Below are 23,123 nucleotides of genomic sequence, written 5' to 3'. Positions count from 1 at the left end.
ATAAGCTAACAGTTAACCGACAACTTCTTCCATTTCTTCTCCAATCCTCAAATCAACAAGTTATCTTTTCATTGCACGCCGCCTTTGTAAAATAAAATCCCTATCGGCGACACAAGAGAGTAGCAGGGCAAGAGCCAGCCATTATCTCCATCGCTCTCTTATCTTCCCGCAGCTTTGATCCAGGCCGCGCTCGGCGAGCTGCGAGCCAAAACATTTGGAAACGCAATTACAGCGTCAGCTGCTGTGCGACAAAAGCGTGCGGATGAGAAATATTCAAACAAAAAAAAAAAAAGAAAAAAAAAAGGTGAGGGGCTATCAAGCTTGTCCAGCAGCAGCTTCAGACGCACATTCTGGACGACTTGTGCTGAACTGAGCATCGCGCCCTGCCAAGCAACAAAATGCCTCAGCTCCATTGTGAATATTCTGTGCCAACATGATCTTCTAAAACTCATTTAGGAAAACGTTTGCCTGTTGCAGGCATTTAAAAAGTCATTTTCAACATTCATAACTGTCATAAAGGTAAATTACTCTATGTACCACAAAAATATGAGATATAGGGTCATCTCATACATATTGTTATATAATGTATATACACACAATTTGAGGTGGGCAGGAGTCCGCAAGTTTGCATGTCATAAAAGTTGGGAAAAAAAAAAGTCTTGCTGTGAAATCAAAAATTCCTAATTTAAAAAAAACTAAAAAGGTTTTCATTTGCCACAAGTGGTGGTAAAGCATTACTTTTCTCTAATAATGAAGCTCCTCAACTCTGCATAGTTCCTTGACACCATTATGACACAAGATGGTGGCAAAGCACTACTTTTTGACGAAACGAAGGTCCTCAACTTACTTCAACGTAGTTCCTAGGCACTTATATGCCACAAGATTGAACTCATTTGCTCCCAAAAACGTATAAATACGTTCTACTTTAAATGTTTTAAGTGTCCCAAAGACGTATTTATACGTTTTTGTTTTTGTTTTATGCTGGAGCGTACAATTGTAGTTATTGCACAAGCGGACAGCAGGTGGCAGCAGCGCAAAGGAGATCAACCAGGGCCATGTTTGAAAAAAAGTTCAGTTGCTCACAATTCGAAATAGATTTGTGAATAATGATGAAACTTAGCTATATTCCAATGCTATGTGCTGCAAAACGGAAACAGGTAGAAATATACGTTTTTGTTTTTTTTCCCTGATAAAAGAAGAGACTAATCTTTCTTTTGGTAGGTTCAATGTTTTTATAGCAATTAAAATCCCGTAAAACAGCCGGGAGTGAAGGTGAAAAAAATGGCTGGGAGTGAATGAGTAAGGATTTCAGTGACTGCAACTTATGATATGAAATTTTCCAGAAAATGTATCCAAAATGTGGTTCGAGTTTGAGGAGCAAGCGGCGCTGCAGAAGAAGCCCAACGTCATTACGTTCTTCCGTGTATGCAATGACCAGACTATTTCATTATGCTTGAAAATATGTCTGAAAGTGACTTGAAATATAGACTTCAAAATCTGCATGGCATTCATTTTGCGTCTGTATGCGTCTTGTCTTGCGAGCTTAGCATTTAGCTCATGTCAGAGCCGGGCCCGAAGCAGAGCCGCCGTCAAAACGAGCAGTCTCCTCCGATCCGACGATCGCATCCGCGCGATGACGCTCGTTTTGGAACGACGGCTAATGCGTTTGGTCATTGGCGGCCGTGTGAAAACGAACGCGGTTTAATTACCAGTGTGCATATCCAAAGTGTCTCAACCCCCTCGTCGTCGCAGCTGAGTCATGCTGGCGAGACAAATCAGTGGCTGTCGCATCTGCGCACTGCAATTAGGATTCGCGACCATTCGTCAAAAAGATAAAGCCGCTTTGCTTAGCTTTGCTTTCCTCCAGCCACTTTCCATCTCCCTTGTAAAGCCGCCTCATCATTATGGTGCAGTTTGTCAGCTGGCTTGACAGAGAGGAAGCCAGGCGGCGTTAGCTCTCGTAATCTTGTCCCGCTTGACTCGTCCGCTCCCTGGTCCACGTGCTCCGCAGCCTGTCATGGATGCATCTAATCAAGCTGCTTATCTCGGAAAGGCTGAAAGCGACCCTCTGGAGATTGGAAGGAAATGACACTTTGCTGTGCCGTTGATGAAAATTTGTATCGCGAAAGAATAGTAATAAACACGTAGCGCTCATCTTCTGTGTCTTATGTTGTGTTTTCTACTGCATTAATGACAAACAGGGGTTTTCTATCATCACAGTTTTCCTCTATGACATCACTGATACGACTTCTGTGTGCCATCAATTAATATTCAAGATGGCAGCAAACAATTAACCTGTATATCCCACTGTTGCCATGCAGAATATTAGCTTTTACAAATACTTAGTGTGTAATTTCCCTTTTTGTGATATTTTTCCTTGATTGTATGCCGTGAGATTTTTTTTTTTTTTTTTTTTTTTTTTTAAGTCAAAAATGCGCCTCTGCTCTTATAAACGTTGGAAACAACTGACCCAGAAGTCTCCCTCCCGCTGATCGTTTTCTGCCTGCTTGTTTGTTCACCCGGGAAGCTCAGTAATCATCTCTGTGCAGAGATGGAACCTCCTGCAGTAATGACAACGCTCAAATGAGGTCATGTGCATGTGTCACTTGAAAACCGGTCGCAGAGGAGGAGCTGCATTGATTGCAAAATAGCCGCAAAACTAACAAATAAAAAAAATAATAATACAGTACACATCAAATACAGACATCGGCTGGCGTGTGTTCATCTTTTTTTTTTTTTACGGTTTCGTATTCACGGCCCGTTGTCGGACAATTTCCACCTTTTTGTGCAGACATATGGTGAGTTTTAATGCGATTTGCAGCCTCGGGGCACAGACGAGCCAGAGGAGAGGAGACAGGAGACAACCTTTTTCAGATTTTTATTTTTTTATTTTTTATGATCAGTGAGGACTCTACAATCCTACAATTGCTGATTTTAAGGTCTCTGTATTATCCTCCATGTTAAGTTAATTAAAAATGCTCGACAACAAGAGTCGGGATTAACATAACACAGCCCCCAGTATGACTGACATATCTATAATGGAGTCGACCTTGCCGTAAAAGGAGACTGGATGATGACACTATACGCGTTGTGACCAACGTGACAGTTTGGATTCCAGCTCATTACTCAAAGTGATTGGTGCGGACGTAGACATGTATTCATCAGTGCGGGCCTCTGTTGTGCTGCCTGTTATTGTATGCAAATGCAGAAACTCAGAGGCTGTAATAATCCTGTAGAGTCTACAACAAGTGCACAATCCAATGAGGGCCGTACAAGAGTATTGTAAAAAATACACACAGGGCAAAGGTAGGTATGAACTTTTCACATTATTTATTGTTTTTTTTTTCTACAGGTACAGTGTAAATGGAAATTATTTGAAAGAGAATTTGTCAAGAACAAAGAAGGTGGGTTTGAAAGCAGTTTTGGACAAGGATGCAAAATAAAAATAAAAAGCTGGGTCAGAGGGAAGGAAGGAAAGAAGGGTGGATGAAGGAGGACAAATGAAAAGCAGGGTGGAAGGAAGGAAGAGAAAAAATGTTTAAGCCATGGAAGGATCTGATGATGATAGGAGGTAAGCAAAAAAGTCACAAAAGTACGAAGGCCGATGAACCATGCAAGGAAGGAAGGAGAGCAGGTTTAAGAAGAACAGAATGATAAAATGTGATGATGCATGACTAAAAAGTGAAGAAAGGCAGGAGGGAAAGAAGAGGTCACGGTGGGAAAGAAAAGTTGGACAGAAGGAAAACAAATGTAGATTTAATAAACTAACAGAAGAGTTTATTGGGATGCATGAATAAACAAAAAAATAAAAAATACAAAACAAACACCTGAGACAGAAAAAATGAACGAACGAAGGCAGGCAGAAAAACCAGCCGAAACAAAGGAAGGAAGGATGCATGCATGAGAAAGAGCTGGCATGAGGCAATGAAGGCAGGACGCAATGAAAATATGACTGGAACGAACAAAGGAAAAAAGTTTCCGTAAACTGTTGACAGTGGACTGTGGAGGTTCAACATTGGAGTCGCTGCAGTACCGCAAACCTCCATCATGAGCGCTGCAACAATCTCAAACAACCCAAACCCAAATTCTCGTTCGCTCTCGCGATAACTCAGTGGCTGTCTGCACCGGCGGCCACACAGTCGGTGAAGAGATGGCGGCCAGAGGGGGCTTTCAGTCGGCACCCACTGGTGGTGGAGGCGGCGTAATGGGTCCCGGAGCCCCGGTACCGGGCGCCGGGCCAGGAATGGGCCCCGGGACTCCCTCTGGAAGGATGGGATCGTCGCCGGCCGCGCAGAACCACATGTACCGCTCTCCGATGCCTGGGCCTGGGTACCCTGCGGTGAGATATCGCTCCCATCTTTGCTTGGTGACGCGGAGCTCGTCCGCTAGAACAAAGCCCCCATACCAGCGCTTTGTCACGGCCAGCTAACCATTAGCCGCGTTATGGCCGCCCGCCACCGTCGCCACGGATTATAAACCACCAAGTAGTCCCAGCTGAAAAGCGATATTGCTCCCGGTTACTTCAATGTAGTTAACTTTTAAACGACTCACTTGGCAGTTTGCCTTGAATTAGTTATCCATCCGCGTTACTATCTAGTCCTCTAGCTATTTAGCTTAGCATGCTAAAATGACCAGCTGGTCGCCGTGGCTGAAATTCACTCACAAATCGTCGCCGATTGTGTTTTTGGATTTTTTTTTTTCCCGACCGAACAGCGAAACCGTGAAAACTGGGCAACGTTCTAGCTTCGTACAGGGTAAACTGTGAGCCATGTAAAAGTCAGTTAACGAATGAATGGCGCGTGAAACGTGCTGCTAACAGTTCGAAAGTGTTGGACGTTGCTGCTTAGATGCTTTTTAGTGTTCAAATCTCCCTCCACTCGATTTGACTATTTGGGCTTTTGACACATTTCGTTTACCTGCACATTAACCTCTCACTTTGTTGAATAAAAACGGAATCGATGACACTGTCTATTAGATTAATTTTAGATTTTAGTGACCTTCATTTACACTGCAGCATACTGAGCTCTTAAGTTTGTTTTTTGTTTGTTTTTTGTTTTTTTGCTGTTAATATGCTAAACAATTGGTAAATGAATTTCATTTTAGGGGTGAAATATGTGTCAGTACTTTATTTGAATACAGTTTTTGGGGAGAAAAAACAAAGTCCAAGTCCAGTCCTTGAGAGCCGAGCCCCTATTTCCTGTTCTGTTTTCCATGTCTCCCCCCTCTAACACACTTGAATCAAATAATCAGGATCATTGTCAGGCTTCGGTTGAGCTTGCTGATGAGGTGATTTGAGGTGTGTTGGAGGTGGGGATCCTGGAAAACAGACTGTAGAGGGGCTCTCGAGGACCGGACTTGAAAACCACTTACCGGTATCTAGATGTTTCCTGATGGTGTTGGTTATGGTTAGTGTGGTAACTGATACAGTTAACATAATCTTTAAGAAATTAAAAAGTATTAAATTACCCTCCTCAGTTTATGCACTTGTGTACTCATACGGACATGAAGGAGCCAAACAAAGCAGCTCAATGACTATAAAATTTTTAGCATTGTGGGGGTCCTTGTGCCATATTAATCATCTTCTGGCAGAAAGTAGCTTTTTTTTATTATGATTATTTCCATTTTTGTGTTCCACGCCAATCCACATCTGTTTGCAATAGAGGTCTAACAATTATTCGATAAAATAGTCAAAATCATTGGTGTTTCAGCCTCAAAACTCTCAATGTTCTTCTCTCTACTCAGATTTCTGTAGTCCTCCGTGATATGATTTGTCAAAATAAGTTATTTGCAAATATCTGCTTTTAATTTGGGGAATGTTATGAAAATATTATGGCCCAAACTAGTATGTGTAGTGTCCATTGTCCACACTGTTGATTTGAAAGCCTTGTTTGTTTTTAATAAAGGAATACGGATTTTTTTTTTTTTTTATTTGATGGTATTTAATTATAAAATAATCAAAATTCATTATTAAAATAATTGTTTCTTGCAGCCCTATTTTCATGTATTTTTTATTGTTTTTAAAAGCCCATTATGACTTCTTTTTGTTTTTATTTTTTTTATTATTATTTTTCTCAATTCACGTTATTTGATTGTTTCAGCCCAATTAATGCCGCTTTACTCCCTTATTCTCTTAAGATGTCTCTTTATACATGCAAGGTTCTGCTTGGCGAATATCCACCAATGTATTGTCTCCTGCAAGGATACACCTGTATTTAAAACTTTAATGGAAATATTTTATCAGTGGCTCACAATTGTCAAGAGTGTGTGTTGCCTAGCGACAAGCGACTCGGCTGAAAAGACGTTGCGTTTTTTTTTCCCCATCCCCGAGCATCCTTGACTGCTTTCATTCATCCCGGCAGCGTGGCGTTAGCGCGCTGAATAGCGCCGAACTCGCTTATTCTCGGGTACTTCAAGGCCGCGCAGATGTGCATGAATGCGGCACAGCGTGGGCGGTCTCTCTCCGTGTAAGGGGGGGAGAAAGGCGGCTCATCTCGATAAGCCGTTATTGTTGACGTGAAGTTGTCATCTGACGCCGCCTTTCCCGCCTAAGGACCACAGCCGTTTTTGTGATTTTTGTCTTCGCTGCCGCATTCGACCGCTGGCACTCATGCTTTCCGATACCAGAAGTCGGCTCTTTGAGTTCTTGGCGCACGGCTTGGTGAGTCACGGTTGTTGTTTGGTCGTACTTATCTGACTTTTTGAAGGTTTTGTTTTTAGGCTGGGACACACCTAAGTATATGAAGAAATTAATTCTGTGCAGAACCGGACTGAACTCGGGTGCAGTGTGCAGGACATTGGCAACTAGTTTTCATGAGTGGCTGAATAACTTTACTGTGTCAAGCTTTCATAAGAAAAAAACTGCAGTGCTCAATCTTTCGGTGTGCGGGTGTGTTAGTCAACAACTGTTATTTTTCACGATGGTCAACTTCAGCCTTAGCATAGTGAGCAATCCCAATTTACATACCAATTTGGGTTACATTACATCACACTTCTAGGAACCAAACACCGTCACAAACCGAGGGCCCCCTTCCCTGAGAGCTACTTCTGGGCGCCGCTCAGAGTAATTCTAGAGCATTACAACCCCCAGCTTCAAGAATTTTCTTTATACTTTCCCAGATCAATAACTCATAAAATCTTGCTCTGGTTTCACGCTTTATGAGCTGCTGAAACGCTGCCAGGTGAAGATGTAATCGCACTGGATCATTTAGGGCGATGTGCCAGCATTTGTTTGAAGTTGCCGAATCAGCAGACACATTTTTTTTCCCTTTGACATTTTTTTTTTTTTTTTTTGACTTTTTTTTTTTTTGTGTCACCCAATGCAGAGACCAGGCATGCCTCCATCCAGTCGCATGACCCCGCAGGGGCCCGCCATGGGCCCCCCGGGCTACGGCGGCAGCCCCGTGTCCCGCCCGGGGATGCCTGGCGTGATGGACCCGTCCCGCAAGAGGCCGGCCCCGCAGCAGATCCAGCAGGTTCAGCAGCAGAGCCGCAACCAGCAGTAAGAGGCGGTCGATACCTTTAGAGGCAGATGCATGGTTTAATTAAAAGGCTGGCGTTTTAATGGCGGGATTAGATGACGTCTGCATCAACTTCAGTCGGCGCCGATCGATGCGGTTGCACAAATTGCACTGCTTAACTTGGAAAACGGCACGCGTCAAAGCGATGGCGATGAAATCTGTCTTTGTCAAGATGAACTAACGATGCGCTACAGCTTCCTTATGTCTGACTTGAATGTGTTTTGTACAGTACAAAGAAGAAGAAGATGGCTGATAAAATTCTACCTCAAAGGGTGAGTAGTAGCATGAAGTAACGCTGTGTCTTATGTACGATTTTTTATCAGCATAGTTGATTTTTTTATTTTTTTTTTAAATGTGACACCACACAAGATGAGGAACCAGAAATCCAATTTGTCTTTCCTTCTCTTTTAATGTATGGCATACTCAGTCAGTATGACCAACACACAACCATTTCTCCAAACCAGATGTGACGACGTACAGGGTTTCCCCCAGGAAATTTGCTAAGACCTGACCTATGACCTTTGCTCAGGGGATGGAGAATGCTCTAATTTTGTCCAGTTATTAGGATCTGTGAAGCCAGCATTTAATATTAATTTCCCCAAGTATGCTAATGTAAACATTGAAATGATTTAACCTTTTGTTTTGTTGCCCTGACTGGGAGGAAAAATCATTCTTCGCACCCCCCTACACCATGGGCTAATCTTTCAGATTATTTTATTTTATTTTAATTATTTATTTTGCTGACTTAATGACTTTTGACCAGAAGGGGCAATCATGTTTAAAAAAATCCACCTGATTTTGTATAACCAGCCCCTCACCTTGTCTCAGATCAGGGAACTGGTCCCAGAGTCTCAGGCTTACATGGATCTTTTGGCCTTTGAGAGGAAGCTGGACCAGACCATCATGCGCAAGAGGCTGGACATCCAGGAGGCCCTCAAGAGGCCCATTAAGGTTTGATTTTAGCTTTGTTGATGCAAAAAAACAAAACGTTGCTTCTCATGCAATTATTGTTGCACCAAGTTGGGCTGTATGGCCAACAAAAATAAAATTAGGATCACCAGATACTACAGAAATGTAAATTGTGGGAATGCTGAAGTATTCCCATGTATGTTATTGTGATTTTTATTCTCCGCACTTTTTTGCCGCTTAACAACTCACACATAAAACCAATTTACACTGTCCACATTTCAACTAGCTTTAAAAATTAACGCCTCCTGGGGTATATATCGTCTTGATTCCACATTACTTATCGTGTTTGCACAATTTAACGTTTAATATCACCTTCCCCCCATTCATTTTCAATGGGACAGTCATTGAACTTTTTCTAAGTATCACTTTGCCCACTTGCATACGTATAACTTATCATCATTACCAGGTGTCTGATACTGCTTGGTGGCACAGTAGGTAAAGTGCAGAGTCCAGTAACCAGGAGGTTATAATTTAATAATGTATCTCTCAATTTACTTCATAAGCATTCCACATGCATTCGAATCTTAGCATTCAGCTATCAGCATCCCAAAAATTGCACTTGGTCTAGTAACATTTAAGATTCTTCTCTTTTTTTTTTTTTTTTTTTTTTTTTTTTTTTTTTTTTTTCCAGCAAAAGAGAAAGCTTCGTATCTTCATATCAAACACCTTCAATCCAGCCAAGCCCGACGCTGAGGATGGTGAGGGCACTGTTGCATCATGGGAGCTCCGCGTGGAGGGGCGTCTACTGGAAGATGTAAGAATCGGGTTACAGTAGCACTGTGTTCATTAACAGCGCCGTCCGGCAACAGTATAACATTTTTCCATTGCAAACTATTTTGTAAAGACTCAACACATTGCTGTTGTTCTAATCTGTTTTTCCACCCTTTCAGTAATACAATGCCACACGTTTACTTTCCAGACGGCCGTATCCAAGTATGAAGCCACCAAGCAGAAGAGAAAGTTCTCGTCCTTCTTCAAGTCTCTGGTGATTGAGTTGGACAAGGACCTTTATGGTCCTGATAATCACCTTGTGGAAGTAAGAACAATTCTTTCTATATCAAGGCTCGAAATAAGCGGTTTCGCATTGCTGTGTGTGTAGCAAAATTCACATCTCGTGCTTCAAAGAAACACATTGAAACAGAAAACGGAAACATTGAAACGGAAAATTGTGAATGGGTGGTTTATATGGCAAAATCAAGTGTTTCCAAATATTGCCGAAATCACTGAAGACTAACTCATCACGCCCATAGCACGTGATGTGATTGTTCCAAATATTAAACAAAAAGTCAGCATACTAGCAAAGCACCACTCATCCCTGAAAGAAGTTTTTGTTTTGTTTTTTTTTCCCTCATCTGGAACTGAGGCTTACTTCAAGGTGGAAGGAATTATAAACAGTTTGAAATAGGAGTCAATGTTAGCACAAAACCTTCAGGCTTCTGCCAGGAAGCAAGACAAAAAGTCACCAGCCGCCTTCTTGAACATTTGAACTTTATTTGGGTTAATCAGAGACATTTTTAAACTGGGCCAGATTCCCATTGAACATGAGTTTGAATCGGAACGTTTCGTTGTGATCTCAGCCACGTCCCCAGTTACAGTATGAGAAGGTGCGTTGTGCAGCTATATGATCTGTTTAGTTTAACTTCCTATTTCAAAGATTAAAAAAATGTAGTTGAATTGATATGGTTGTAGGCCCTGTTGATGGAGGGAAAAAGATTTGTCATTTTATCCACAGGAAAAAAAAAACTGTCAGTTGAACAGGTTTCAGTAGACTTTCTATATCAACTTTAGAAATATATCCACAGGGAGCCACTTATCTTCCGCTTGTGCAGCACTTTTACTGCTTTCAGAAATAACCGCGGCAAAAAAAAGGTTTTCCATTTTGTAAAGGTTATCTTTGCACCAATTTAGTGGCACAGGACTGCAACCACCCAGGAGACTGATGGCTTCCAGGTAAAGAGACCCGGCGACGTGGGTGTTCGTTGCACAGTCTTGCTCATGCTGGACTACCAGGTACCAAAAAAAAAAAAACTCACGTTACTTTAAACTCGATCAGATCCAATCTAACGACAAAATCCCCCCGACCCTCCAAGCCCCCGCAGTTCAAGCTGGACCCTCGCTTGGCTCGCATGCTGGGTATTCACACCCAGACACGGCCCGTCATCATCCAGGCTCTGTGGCAGTACGTCAAGACTCACAAATTGCAGGACCCCCACGAGCGAGAGTTCATCAACTGCGACAAATACCTGCAGCAGGTGGGGTATCGTTAAACGAGGGTACACATCACGCCTACCAATTTATTTCAATGTGAGACCCCATGCAAACTACTCTCATGACAAGGAAATGAACCATTGTTGTCTGAACTTAACTTTATTTATAAAACAAGCCATGACATCTTACAAATTGCCGTACACGGAGGTAAAGACAGGTCAAACAAAATAACACCAATTACCATCACACACCACAGGATATTCTTTGAGACACCCAACAATCAGGTGTTTGCTGACTTTGATGAAAACGTCGGGAAAAATGCTTCAAATTCCACCCCAATTATTGGTATGTGAGCAGAATCCAGACTGCTGCAAACAAGAAATAGAAACAGGGTTAACTTTTTACTACACTATTTTTTTTTTTTTTTTTTTTTCCCAGGCACCCTGCACATGGTAATTGTTCAAGGTAATATTTAAGAGACAGCCAACAATCGAGCCTTTGCTGAAGTGGGGAGAATCGGTTTCAAAATGTCGTTCTCGGTACAGGTTTGCTTTCATCCTGTCTGACGCTTCCAGTCTGCGAGCTGACATTTATAGCAGGCATAGCGCGATGCCGTGCAGCACGTTTGTTTGCCTCCTTTTGTCCTTGTATGGATATGAGTCCCACCACAGGCCCAACTCCTGAGACTAAACATGACCGCCGCTTCAATGTCATATCAGTAAAAAACAGAAATGCACCGAAGCGTGCCGGATTCGTATCATCCATGGTTCAAAAAAAAAAAAAAAAAGATTTTGAGCTTTTACATCACCGTGAGTCGTCAACTTCTTGATCTCATAAATGACAAGGTTCCCGCGAATGCTTGAAATTGTAAGGTGCTTTAATTTATACGACACACTTTGGTGGTTGGAAATGTGCTCATGAAATTTCCAACTATTTGAGGTCACTATCTGACTACATAGTTGACTTCTTACGTGAAGAAATAAACCAAGTGGGGCTGAAAATGAATCGGAGTGGCTACAGCTCGACTTCATTCACTGCCTTGGTCTTGTTTTGTTTTTTCACATTAACAACAAAAAAAAGATCAAATTTATGCAGTTGGGTTTTGGGGATGCGCTAAATTAAGTAAATTTAGCATTTTATTTCAGCCCTGAAAGATTCTTTGATGAAAAATTATTTCCAAACAGTCGGCTTTATGAAGCTGTCAACATGCCAACAAGAGTTCATTTATAGTTGACTTCCCCTTTAAGCGTAATTTGCCGAGCTGCCAAGCACTTCAACGTATATTTTATAAGTGCCTACCTTCATTCTGTAGATCTTCGAGACCCAGCGGATGAAGTTCTCCGAGATCCCGCAGCGCTTGCATGCGCTGCTGATGCCTCCCGAGCCCATCATCATCAACCATGTGATCAGGTAGCGTCGCATCAGCGCCCTGCCCTGTCGCAGCTCATGAGAACCACTCAGGAAAATTGTTTATACTGAATTGGCTCCCCCTGCGTTGCGCCAGCGTGGACCCCAACGACCAAAAGAAGACGGCGTGCTACGACATTGACGTGGAGGTGGACGACACGCTGAAGACTCAGATGAACTCCTTCCTGCTGTCCACCGCCAGTCAGCAGGAAATAGCAGGCTTGGACAACAAGGTATTTAATCCACAGATACTCACTACCTCGAATTAGAGATGAAAAATTCATATCATGGTTATCGATATCATGTCTTTGCTAAAAGAAATGTAACCCCAAAAAAATCTGATTCAGAACATTGTGGCATGGTTTATTTTGAATCCAAAAGATACAAACTTGTCAGCAGTCCTATTTACTTTCTACCATTAGAAATTGAAACTGTAAACTGCAAAGCCCCGCGAAATGTAATTATTTATTTATTTTTTTATTTTTATTTTTTTAACTAAGATTACAGTCATATATTTAATAGTGGTGGCATTTAATTAAAGCATGATTCTAATTACTGTATTACTATACGTCGCTCAAGAGTAGAAGTCATACCAATCCAAAAAACAGAAGCTCTTGAAATCAGTCGATTTTTATTTATTTATTTATTTAGAGGGAGAGTGTTGTTTGGGGGTGTAATTTAGTTTACAAACAGAGACCAAGAACAGTACAGATTGTCACTCCCACCCATCTTTGTCGTAGGTGCGTTTGGAAATACGCTCCTAGTGTACTTTTTTTATTCCGACCATTCGGAAACCCATTATTATTATTATTGTTGTTGTGATTATACACTAATTTAGTGTTGGGGGGAGAAAAAAAAAAACAGAATACCCGAGCCCATGGCATCATGCAATACAAGGAAAGGAAAGCTTTATAACATGCTGCGCTCAAAAATTAATACGAAGGGAGCGATGTCAACGAATGAGGTGGAAATTCATCACTTCTAACTATGTTGAAGTTTATCTTTTGTAGTTTAAAATGGATTAGCTTAATGAGAAACCTGTGTTGCATTGTGGCCAAAATATATATTGTACCTTTGGTAACAATGCGAGACGGGATTGTGGTTAACGTAAAGCCCGTAAATATATATATTTAAAAAAACCAAAAAAATCCTGCGATGATATGTTGACTCGGGAAGACTGCCAAATGAATAATGAGCTCTCCTTAAAAAAATAAAATAAAAATAAATAAAAAGTGAAGCACGTATCCCACATGGTGTTTGAAGCACATAAATTCAGTATTAACGTTAATTAAAATTTGAAGTGGTAATACTAACCGTTTTGAAACGTATCACAGTTTATCAGTAGCCCATTTCATCCCTGACTCGACTGCATCTCTTGCACTCGGTGTGCCTAATGAAGTGTCCAGTGAGCGTATTGCAATAATGACGACGATAACGCAGCGCGTCGGGCGGAATGTGGACTTCGCCACCGCTTTCAATGTGGCGTGAAGGCGCGGCTCCATTAAACACACACTTGTTACGGCTGCAGATGTGTCCAGCACGCTGAGGCCAATTTCACACACATGTGCTCCCGATGCCGGTCGGGTCAGGTCTGCCCTCCCGCCCGCCCGCCGGCAGTCATTAGAGGAGAGTCGAGTCGTTTACGTCGAGGCTACTAGCGGCTCCTGCTGGTCGGTGCATTGACGGCATTGAGATGAAAATAAACGTGCAGTGAAATCACAAGCCAATGCTTTTTGTTTCCTCGCAGATCCACGAAACCATCGAGACCATCAACCACCTGAAGACCCAGAGAGAGTTCATGCTCAGCTTCGCCAGAGACCCTCAGGGCTTCATCAACGACTGGCTGCAGTCGCAGTGCAGGGACCTCAAGGTGAGTGCGTGCTCGGCAACATCCAGAAACGCGCTCTGGAAATTCAAGATAGACCGAGCTGGTTTTGTCAGATTATGAGTAGTCGAGGAGAATTTAAAACTTCATTTTAAATTTCAAGAAAAATGAGGGAGCTAACAAAAGTATCAGTACAATGGAAACTTAAAGGGACACTTGACTCATCGTGCAATTTTCAGCAGTAAAAAGTTAATATTTTGTCTAATTAACGTGTTAACTTAATTTTTTTTTCACATACAAGGAATACCTTTAAAAAGTAATTTTTCCACTTGCTGTCGACTGATGATGATGTCACCTGTGCTGAGGAAGTAGGTAACAGTCAATCATGGCTGACCTGTTTTCTGGGTTTGGTCAGCAAACTGAGCCATGATTGGTCGTTACCTACTTCCTCAGCACAGGTGATGTCGTCATCAGTCGACAGCAAGTAGAAAAATTACTTTTTAAAGGTATTAATTTTACATGAAAAATAATGAAGTTGTCAAATTCATTCTAGACAAAATATTAACTTTTCGCCGCTGAAAATTGTTCAATGGGTCAAGTATCCCTTTTTAAGCTTTGTTTTAATCCAAAAAAAAGGTTCAAAAGCTTCCCAGGGTCAGCAGCATCTTTTATAAAGTTAACTGAAAATTTAAATAATTCACTGAAATTAAAATGATTTTAGATTTACCTTTTATCGGCCGTCAGATTTATTTATTTTTTCTTTCCCCCTAAAAGGCCGATACCGATATTTGTCAAATTGCCCAATATCGGCACAAATATCCCAACTGGAAATGCCCCCAAAAACAGGAGAAAAAATGTTAAAAGTGACATCGCACTTTTTTACAAGTTATAACAGTTTCCATCTGTTTTGTCTTCTATCTGTTGGAGAGGGACGGAACATTTTTGTAAAACAATATATCGCTCGCGTCAACTCAATCCTCTTACTAAAAAGACTAAAATAATGGCCATTTAGGCAGCGAACAAGTTATTGCAGTAAAATGCTGGCGCCATCGTTTCACGATGAAGTCTTAACATCACCGCTATGGATGTTGGGCCAATCTGTCACGGTTTAATCGCACTCCGGTCTTTCTGCAATTGAGAGGATTTGACGTTTATTGGCACCGTGTGAACACTCGATTGCGTTAAGAACGGACGAGGCACGCTTTGTGACGGGAGCAACCGAGCATGACGCGTTCAATAACATTCAGTCTGGTGGAGGAGAAGGTGCCTGAGCCATCGAGCGCCAACGAAGTACCAGAAGGCTTCGATTTGAGGAATCTGACAAATTGGAACATTTTTTGTTTAAAAAGCGTCAACTGTGTCTCTGGTGTCTCGGCAGACCATGACGGACGTGGTGAGCAACCCCGAGGAAGAGAGGCGGGCCGAGTTCTACTACCAGCCGTGGGCTCAGGAGGCCGTCTGCCGCTACTTCTACTCCAAGGTGAGTCCTCCCCGTGCGGCCACGTACCCACAATGCAACGGGGTGAAAACGCGCATGTCGCGGCTGTGCTTACAGGTGCAGCAGAGGCGACAGGAACTGGAGCAGGCGCTCGGAATCAGGAACACCTGAAGGCATCGATTTGTAGGATGTTGGCTTTATTTTTTAACTACCACTTTTGTTTTCTTTTTCAGCACAAATTTCCATTTCACTTTTTTTCAATGTCTTAACATCCGAACGATCATTCCTGTCAAAGTTGAAGGCAACAAAAAGCATCTTTAAAACAAAACAAAAAAAAAAGCAAGAAAAACAATCGGCCCATTGAGTTCTACAGTTAACCAAACAGGACATCCCTTGCGCAATTTCTTCTCCATGTAGTTCTAACTCTTTTTTTTTATGATTATTCATTTGTTATGCTCTATGTATAATATCAGTACTTGTCTTGTTAACTAGTACAGATGAAGACCAAGGAAGTAGCTTGTTAGAAGTACCTCTAGCCCAAATAGATTTTGTACATACTGAGCAGAAGAACGAAGGATGTGAAGTTAAGTTGTACCTCTTTATCCCATCAGATGTTTTTTCTTTTCTTTCTTCTTCTTTGTACAAGCTCAGATAGTAGATGCTGTATTTATAATAAAAAAAAATAAGAACAGTCAGCGGCAGTTATTAAAGTGCAGCAAAGCCACAAATATGTTGGACAAAGTTGATTGAGTTGAGAAAATGATTGGGAAAGTGTGGCGTGAACACTGTAGTAATTATTTGAAGCTTTTTTGATGGACCAAAACTATTTTTCTGTATGTTCTTCTGTCATAATAAAGCATATGTAAATCGTAGTTTGTGGCATGTCTTGACATTCATTTGTTGATATCTTAAAAACAAAAACAAAAAACTGTTAAATAATAAATAGGTAACAAGTTCTATTTGGCTTGAGTAATATATTCCTATATATAAAAAAAAATCTCTTCAAAGGCTATACAGATTTATTTAGATTTTTATTTTAATCTTAATTCTATTTCCACTATTGCTGTCCAAAATTATGACGAAAAGTTAGCTATACAAATGTTTACTTTTTTTTTTGCATTTTGAATTCTAATAATAAAATAATTTTAATAAAATATAATTCCACCTTTTAAAAAATGAATGTGCTATTTTTGTTATAAATGTTGTAGTTTTTAACATGTATATAAAGAAATGTTCATGTTTTGCTATTTCTAGGGAGCGTGTATGATTTGTGGTAATTAAAAAAACATAGTATAATAATTTTGGTAATATATTCCTGTCCTAAGAAAATGAAAGTATGATAAATGTGTGTGATGGATTCAAAGTTTTTTTTTTTTTTTTTTAATCTTTAATTGGTCATCAGCAAGTTCTCAAATGGAGGCGGAAGTGGCGACGTCATATGCATATCCCCAGAAAATGACATTCTGACGACTGTACAATAACTAATGACGTCACCACCGCGCAGGTGGGAGCGTGCGAGTTGGGGAAGGAGGAGGGGCTTAAGAACGCGCGCGAGGGCACCAGGCTGGTGCCCGCTATAAATACCGGCGGCGCAACGTTCATCTCTTGTGGATGTCCAACGATGGCAGCTCCCAAGAAAGTGTGCGTGGTGGGCTCCGGCAACTGGTAACTTAGTTCACAACTTCTATCATGCAAAATATGCTTCTGTGCTAATGGCGAATGTTAGCTGAAAACTCAAGTTGGTAAAATGACAGAATGGAATGTTTTTTTGTTTTGTTTTGTTTTGTTTTGTTTTTTCCCCGTGCATGCCCGTTTACATGAGTGGGGGTGTTCTACGTGTGGCCATTTTGAAAGAAAAATAAATAAAGCTTTTCTAATGGGGTATTTTTGTCATGTAGAGTTTATTCGTTGGGCGCCTTTGACATTTCAAGTGCAGCCACTGTGCGCTCTCTGCTGCATGTCTTAAGTTACAAAGGCATTTTTGACCAGCAGCATGTTATTTTGCCCTTTTGTCACCTGGCAAGCTTGGTAATGGGCGGGTACGGCTTTAAAAAAAAAGAAAAATGAAAAGAAAACAATGAAAGTAGGCTAATGAATTTTGGATAAAAGAACAGGTGCACAAAAAAACCTACACATAAAATTATGGTAATTATTTTTAAAAGTTGAAATGCTCTTACTCAAAACCACCTGTACAAAGCAATTCTTAATATTAGTTTCGTCAAGGTTAGATTAGAAGCACACTACTGGTCCATGTAAGTAAAAATGTTTTTGTTTTTTTTTATTGGTAGGACAAGTGTGACTAAGCACAAGGCTTTAGTAATACTGCAAATATGTGTGCTTTTCTTATGTAAACATACATGCTGCCATAATAACAAAGGACCCGCCCAAAACACGCAGCGACCTTTTCATTCACGTTTTGACATGCCAATACTGGATACTGAAATGTATATTCTGTAAAGGAGACATATTATGCAATTATTTTCACAATTTAAATCTCAAAACTTGTTTGGAATCACTGCGATTTGTGGGGGGCCATTCTGTCTGATGCAAAGCTAATAACTTTCATTACCATGACGACAGTTGGTAGTGGACAGTGGGCGTTCTCGAATTCAAGGTGCATTATGGGTAGCGGGCGGCGTGGTGCATTGTGGGTAGGCGAAACTACCAAACGGTCGTTGAAAATGAATTGGATCCAATTGGAATCGGTTCTGAAAGAAACGTTTCAACCGCTGGAAAGTTGCTGTTTTTTTTATTAGCATGCATAGCATGTGGTTTACTGACAACGGAGAAGTTGACTTGCAAGCTTTAAAGTGTACAGTTACGCAAAGATTGTCACCTCTCTAATCTCCGCCATTCAAATTGATAGGGTAGATGGTAGCCTCGTATTTTTCCATCGCACATGCGCAAACTTAATGCGCACTTCGCTTATGCTAGCAGTTACTTAGTGCTGCCGATTTAATGTATAGTGACTATTCCAAACTCTACAGTGACCTTTTTTTTTTTAAGTGACAAGTACAAGCAACAAATCCAGAAACATTTTGTAAATAATATAGCCATTTCACTTGACTAAAGACACTTAAAAAAATAAAATAAAAATACAAATACACAGTTCACAAAGACACTTGGTTGTTTAATTTCACACTTAACTCGCTCGGACACCATTTATATACAACTTTCATAATGCTAAGTGCTAATCTACAGATTTGTGTGCTAGCAGTCAAAAATAAAAACAGACTAAATTCAACCACTTCAAAAATATTTTCACAATATGTTCTATGCAGCCCCACTGGTCTAAATATGGTATTCTGGTTAATATTGCGTTTATATGATGAGTGAAGCAGCAAAATCCAGCCATTTTTATCCATCTCAGGGGGCGGCCATTTTGCTACTTGCTGTCGCCTGAAGATGACATCAATGTTGCTCTGGGCGCAGGCAATGACCAATCACAGCTCACCTGCTTTTCTAAAGCTGAGCTGTGATTGGTTGTTACCTTCTGAGCAACAATGATGTCATCTTCAGTTGACAAGCAAATGGCAAAATGGCCGCCACCTGAGATGGATAAAAATGGCTGGATTTTGCTTCATATCTCTTATTCCACAAATGTAATATTAATCAGAATGTCATGGTTAGACTAGTGAGGTCACATATAACATATTATTGGAAAGAAATGTTTGTTTTGTGCTACATAAATATATAATACACAATTATGTGTGTACCCTTCCTGTTTCACCAAAATTCAGATATTTGGATTTAACGGCCAGTATCATCGTGTGTCCGTCCGCAGGGGCTCGGCCATCGCCAAGATCGTGGGCGCCAACGCGGCCGCCAACGCCAAGTTTGACAGCGTGGTCAACATGTGGGTGTTCGAGGAAATGGTGGACGGGCGCAAGCTCACCGAAATCATCAACACGGACCACGAGAATGTCAAGTACCTGCGCGGGCACAAGCTACCCCCCAACGTGGTACGCCACAGACTCATTTATTTGGACGCTGGACATACTTACAAAATAAATCAAATAACGATAGAACATCATTGTGGCCAGGTAGCCGTCCCGGACCTGGTGGAGTCGGTTAAGGGCGCCGACATCCTGATGTTTGTGGTCCCGCACCAGTTCATCCTCCGCGTGTGCGACACCATCAAGGGCCACATCAAGAAGGACGCTCACGGCGTGTCGCTCATTAAGGTACCCTCGCCCGTTCTCAACGCGCCTTCTTCGTGCCGACTATGCGGTGTCCGTCTCTAGGGTGTGGACGCCGGCCCGGAGGGTCTGAAACTCATCTCCGAGGTCATCCGAGGGAAGCTTGGCATCGGCATGTCGGTCCTGATGGGAGCGAACATCGCCAGCGAGGTGGCGGAGGACAAGTTTTGCGAGACGACGATAGGTATGGGGGTCAAATTGTGACCCTGGATTCCAAATACTTTTTTTTAAAGGGATACTTGACTCATTGAGCCATTTTCAACAGGAAGAATATAATATTTTGTCTATATTTAATGTGACCACTTCATTATTTTTCATGAACTCGGGGTGTCAAAATTAGTGCATTAATTTTGTGTTAATTTAAAGTTCCTTCAATGCCACTTTTTTTTTTTTTTTTTTTTTTTTTAAATGCCGATTAATGACCGCCCCTTACTTAGGAAGCTTGTACTGGGTGAATTCCAGTTGCAACGCAGCAGAAACTTCCACGTCAAAATTTAGCAGTAAAAAAATGTAATAAAAATACATATAATTGTGGAGAGTGGGGTCAAGTTGTATTTTACAATTTTAAATATGTACAGAATATGTAATGGTGATGTTTTTTGTTTTTTTTTGGGTGCGTATAGGGTGCAAGGACATCGCTCACGGGCCCATCCTGAAGGAGCTGATGCAGACCGCCAACTTCCGCGTGACCGTGGTCCAAGAAGCTGACGTCGTGGAGATCTGCGGGGCACTCAAGGTTCGTCCGGTTAACTGATCCTGTAAAGTTGTGCAGCTTTTACTTCATGCTACAAAAACATCGCAGGTTTCTTGAACTAGACGAGCGCCGGTTTGCAATGACAGCATCTTCTGGCGTTGGTTGCAGAACATCGTGGCGGTGGGCGCGGGCTTCTGCGACGGTCTGGGTTTCGGCGACAACACCAAGGCGGCCGTGATCCGTCTGGGCCTGATGGAGATGATCGCCTTCGCCAAGTTCTTCTGCACCGGCGGGCCCGTCTCGGCCAGCACCTTCTTGGAGAGCTGCGGGGTCGCCGACCTCATCACCACCTGCTACGGCGGCCGCAATCGCAAGATCGGGCAAGAGTTTGCCAAAACGGGAAAAGTAGGAAAAGCTGATTGTTTTTCCCCCTCCATTTGAGTCTCTCGTTGGTCTGAATCAGGGTTATTATAGTTTTGGAATTTTTCATTTTAGTTAGTTTTTATTTTTTTATTTATTTTTATTTTTATTTTTTTTAATTGAGTTAGTTTGAATTAGTTTTCAGGGTGGTTCTGTTAGTTTTTATTAGTTTTAGTTATTTAATAAATGCTTCATTTTAGTTTAGTTTTAGTTTTTTTTTTCCAAGTGTGTATTACATGTGAGCAATATTTAAAAAAAAATAAAAAAATAAAAAAAAAAACACCGTCAGAGTGACATCATATGAAGGTGCTTTTCTATTGGCTGCTGCTAGATGATGTCACTTTCAAACGTCCTTATTCCAGCAGTTAACTCATTTGCTCCCCAAAACGTATAAATACGTTCTATTTTAAATATTACCATGGTCCCAAAGACGTTTTGTTTTATTTATTTATTTATTTATTTTTTTATGCTAGAGCATACAGAAGGCTTTGATGCAGCCTCTGAACTGAAGAGAACGCTTGAAGCAATGGCAGTTATTACAAAAACGGCCAGCAGGTGGCAGCAGAGTATAAGAGATCAACCAGAGCCGTGTCGCAACAAGCTGTTTTCCCCACTGTTTTAAACTGATTTGTGAATAATGATGAAACTAGCTGCATTCTAATGTTAATTGCTGCAAAACTGAAACAGATAGAAACATTGTTTGTTTGTTTTTTCCTGATGAAATAGGAGACTAATTTTTCTTTTGGTAGGTTTAATGTTTTTTTATAGCAATAGAACACAATATTGTGTGTGCTTTGCAAAATCAGTCAAAATCCCGTAAAACAGCCAGGGGGCGAAGGCGGTTGCTTCAGTGAAAATTGGTTGGGAGTGACTTTGTGAGTCTTTTGGTTGGGAGTCTTCAACCGTACTTAAAAGGCTCATGTATTAATTTAATTACAAAAGACAAAGACTAAAATGAAGGGCATTTTTTGCTTTAATTATAATTGGTTTTAGTTAGTTTTGTTTGTTAGTTTTCGTTTTTTTAAAAGTATTTTCGTTTTTATTTTATTTCGTAAACAATTTTTTATTTTTTTTATTTTAGGTTTTTCGTTAGTTTTAGTTAACTAAAATAACCTTGCTCTGAATGTGGATAATTTTTGTGTCCAGACCATCGAGCAGTTGGAGAAGGAGCTACTGAATGGTCAGAAGCTTCAAGGTCCGGCGACTGCGACTGAGGTCCACCAAATCTTGAAGCAGAAAAACATGGTGGAGAAGTAAGTTTGATTTAATCATCGTAAAGAGAGAAAAAAAAAAAACTTAAGTCAAATTTTTTGGAAGAATTTATTTGACAAAAACCGAAAACCAAGAACAGTGGAGCTCAGATTCACGGCCAAAATTGATTCTCGCTGTTCCCCTTTGCGCAGGTTCCCACTTTTCACCGCCGTCCACCAGATCTGCTTTGACGGCCATCCGGTTGCCGAGTTCATCAGCTGTCTGCAGAACCACCCCGAGCACATGTGACGGGACGAGCTGGCCTGCAGTCTGCCGGCCGCATGGGCGGACCGTTTTAAGACTTTGATTGCGCGGATGCCGTCGTACATTAGTAAGCCAGAGGGCTGAATTTAAGGCGAGCAAGGTGACCGTTTTGGAGTCTCTTGCCAGCTCCTTTTCTTCTGAGCATTCTGCCTTAAATTGCTCTTACCACATTACGTAACGCTGTAGCCTTTTACTGAGCAGAAAAGGCGGCATGTCGTCCCATAAATCGTCCAAAGAGTGATCACCAGTGCACTAAAGCCATGCTCGGTTGCTACAAAATCAAAGGTTAATACAAGACATTTCCGTACTTTTCAGTGGGAAAACCACAAGTGCCTTCGTCTGTTCTACGTCCTTGATTTCATTATTTATTGAGGAATAAAACATGTGAACTCTGGTGTCCCTTTTAATTTGTGCATGTTGTTACTAAGCCAGCACTTGCTTGCAAACTTGCTGTAACCAGACCTGGGATCAGTTGAGCATTTGGTCTGCTACTCTATAAACGGTTCACCTTTACCATTTAGCTGCACCATGATGCTAACTGTTAGCACGCCCGCCTCACAGTTTTGAATCCTTATTGGAGTTTGTATGTTGTTAGTGTGGCTTCTGCCCACAGTTGTCAGTCTACGTGTTCCTATGATTGGTTGGTGAACACACCAGGTTGTTGCCTACCCACCTGTGACCTCCACGAGGACAAGTGCTATTGAAAAGTAAGAGTCAGAAGCATTTGTCTGACTTTTTAAAGGCCACGGAGAGGACGTGGTGCATGGCCGGTCCCCTTCCTGAGCATCCCAAGTCTCAGAATAAGCAGTGTTGCATAACTTTGCTCTTTAGTTTAGAATTTATTCCTTGAGAATCCTTGGCATAGTTTTTGAGTCAACTGCCTCGCAAGATTTCTAATTATAACCTCTGCATACAGAGGGATAAAATGTCC

General features: G+C 41.3%; 2 protein-coding genes across 3 annotated transcripts; both read left to right on the top strand.

Moving 5' to 3' along the window:
- The first annotated feature begins 4,098 nt into the window (after nt 1–4,098).
- smarcd1 (SWI/SNF related BAF chromatin remodeling complex subunit D1) lies at nt 4,099–16,236 on the top strand. Of its 2 annotated transcripts, none has more exons than XM_077529852.1 (13): nt 4,099–4,339; nt 7,323–7,498; nt 7,747–7,789; nt 8,346–8,468; nt 9,118–9,240; nt 9,406–9,522; nt 10,395–10,496; nt 10,577–10,738; nt 12,007–12,104; nt 12,199–12,334; nt 13,849–13,971; nt 15,305–15,406; nt 15,482–16,236. In XM_077529852.1, the coding sequence occupies exons 1-13, from the start codon at nt 4,151–4,153 to the stop codon at nt 15,533–15,535; spliced, it is 1,548 nt and encodes a 515-aa protein (XP_077385978.1). In that variant the 5' UTR covers nt 4,099–4,150; the 3' UTR covers nt 15,536–16,236. The 2 variants fall into 2 exon arrangements, with proteins under 2 accessions (XP_077385978.1, XP_077385979.1); XM_077529853.1 differs by lacking the exon at nt 4,099–4,339 and adding an exon at nt 4,768–6,658.
- A 644-nt stretch (nt 16,237–16,880) lies between these two features.
- Nucleotides 16,881–22,587, top strand: LOC144024508 (glycerol-3-phosphate dehydrogenase [NAD(+)], cytoplasmic-like). Its single transcript, XM_077530840.1, has 8 exons — nt 16,881–17,029; nt 19,149–19,326; nt 19,408–19,548; nt 19,609–19,747; nt 20,187–20,299; nt 20,426–20,662; nt 21,824–21,930; nt 22,081–22,587. The coding sequence occupies exons 1-8, from the start codon at nt 16,986–16,988 to the stop codon at nt 22,175–22,177; spliced, it is 1,056 nt and encodes a 351-aa protein (XP_077386966.1). The 5' UTR covers nt 16,881–16,985; the 3' UTR covers nt 22,178–22,587.
- Nucleotides 22,588–23,123: the final 536 nt, after the last annotated feature.

This window comes from Festucalex cinctus, chromosome 8, assembly GCF_051991245.1.
Source record: "Festucalex cinctus isolate MCC-2025b chromosome 8, RoL_Fcin_1.0, whole genome shotgun sequence".
In the NCBI taxonomy this organism is placed as follows: domain Eukaryota; kingdom Metazoa; phylum Chordata; class Actinopteri; order Syngnathiformes; family Syngnathidae; genus Festucalex; species Festucalex cinctus.
Note: the sequence above shows the minus strand (reverse complement) of the source record. Positions and strands in the feature narration are given on the sequence as shown.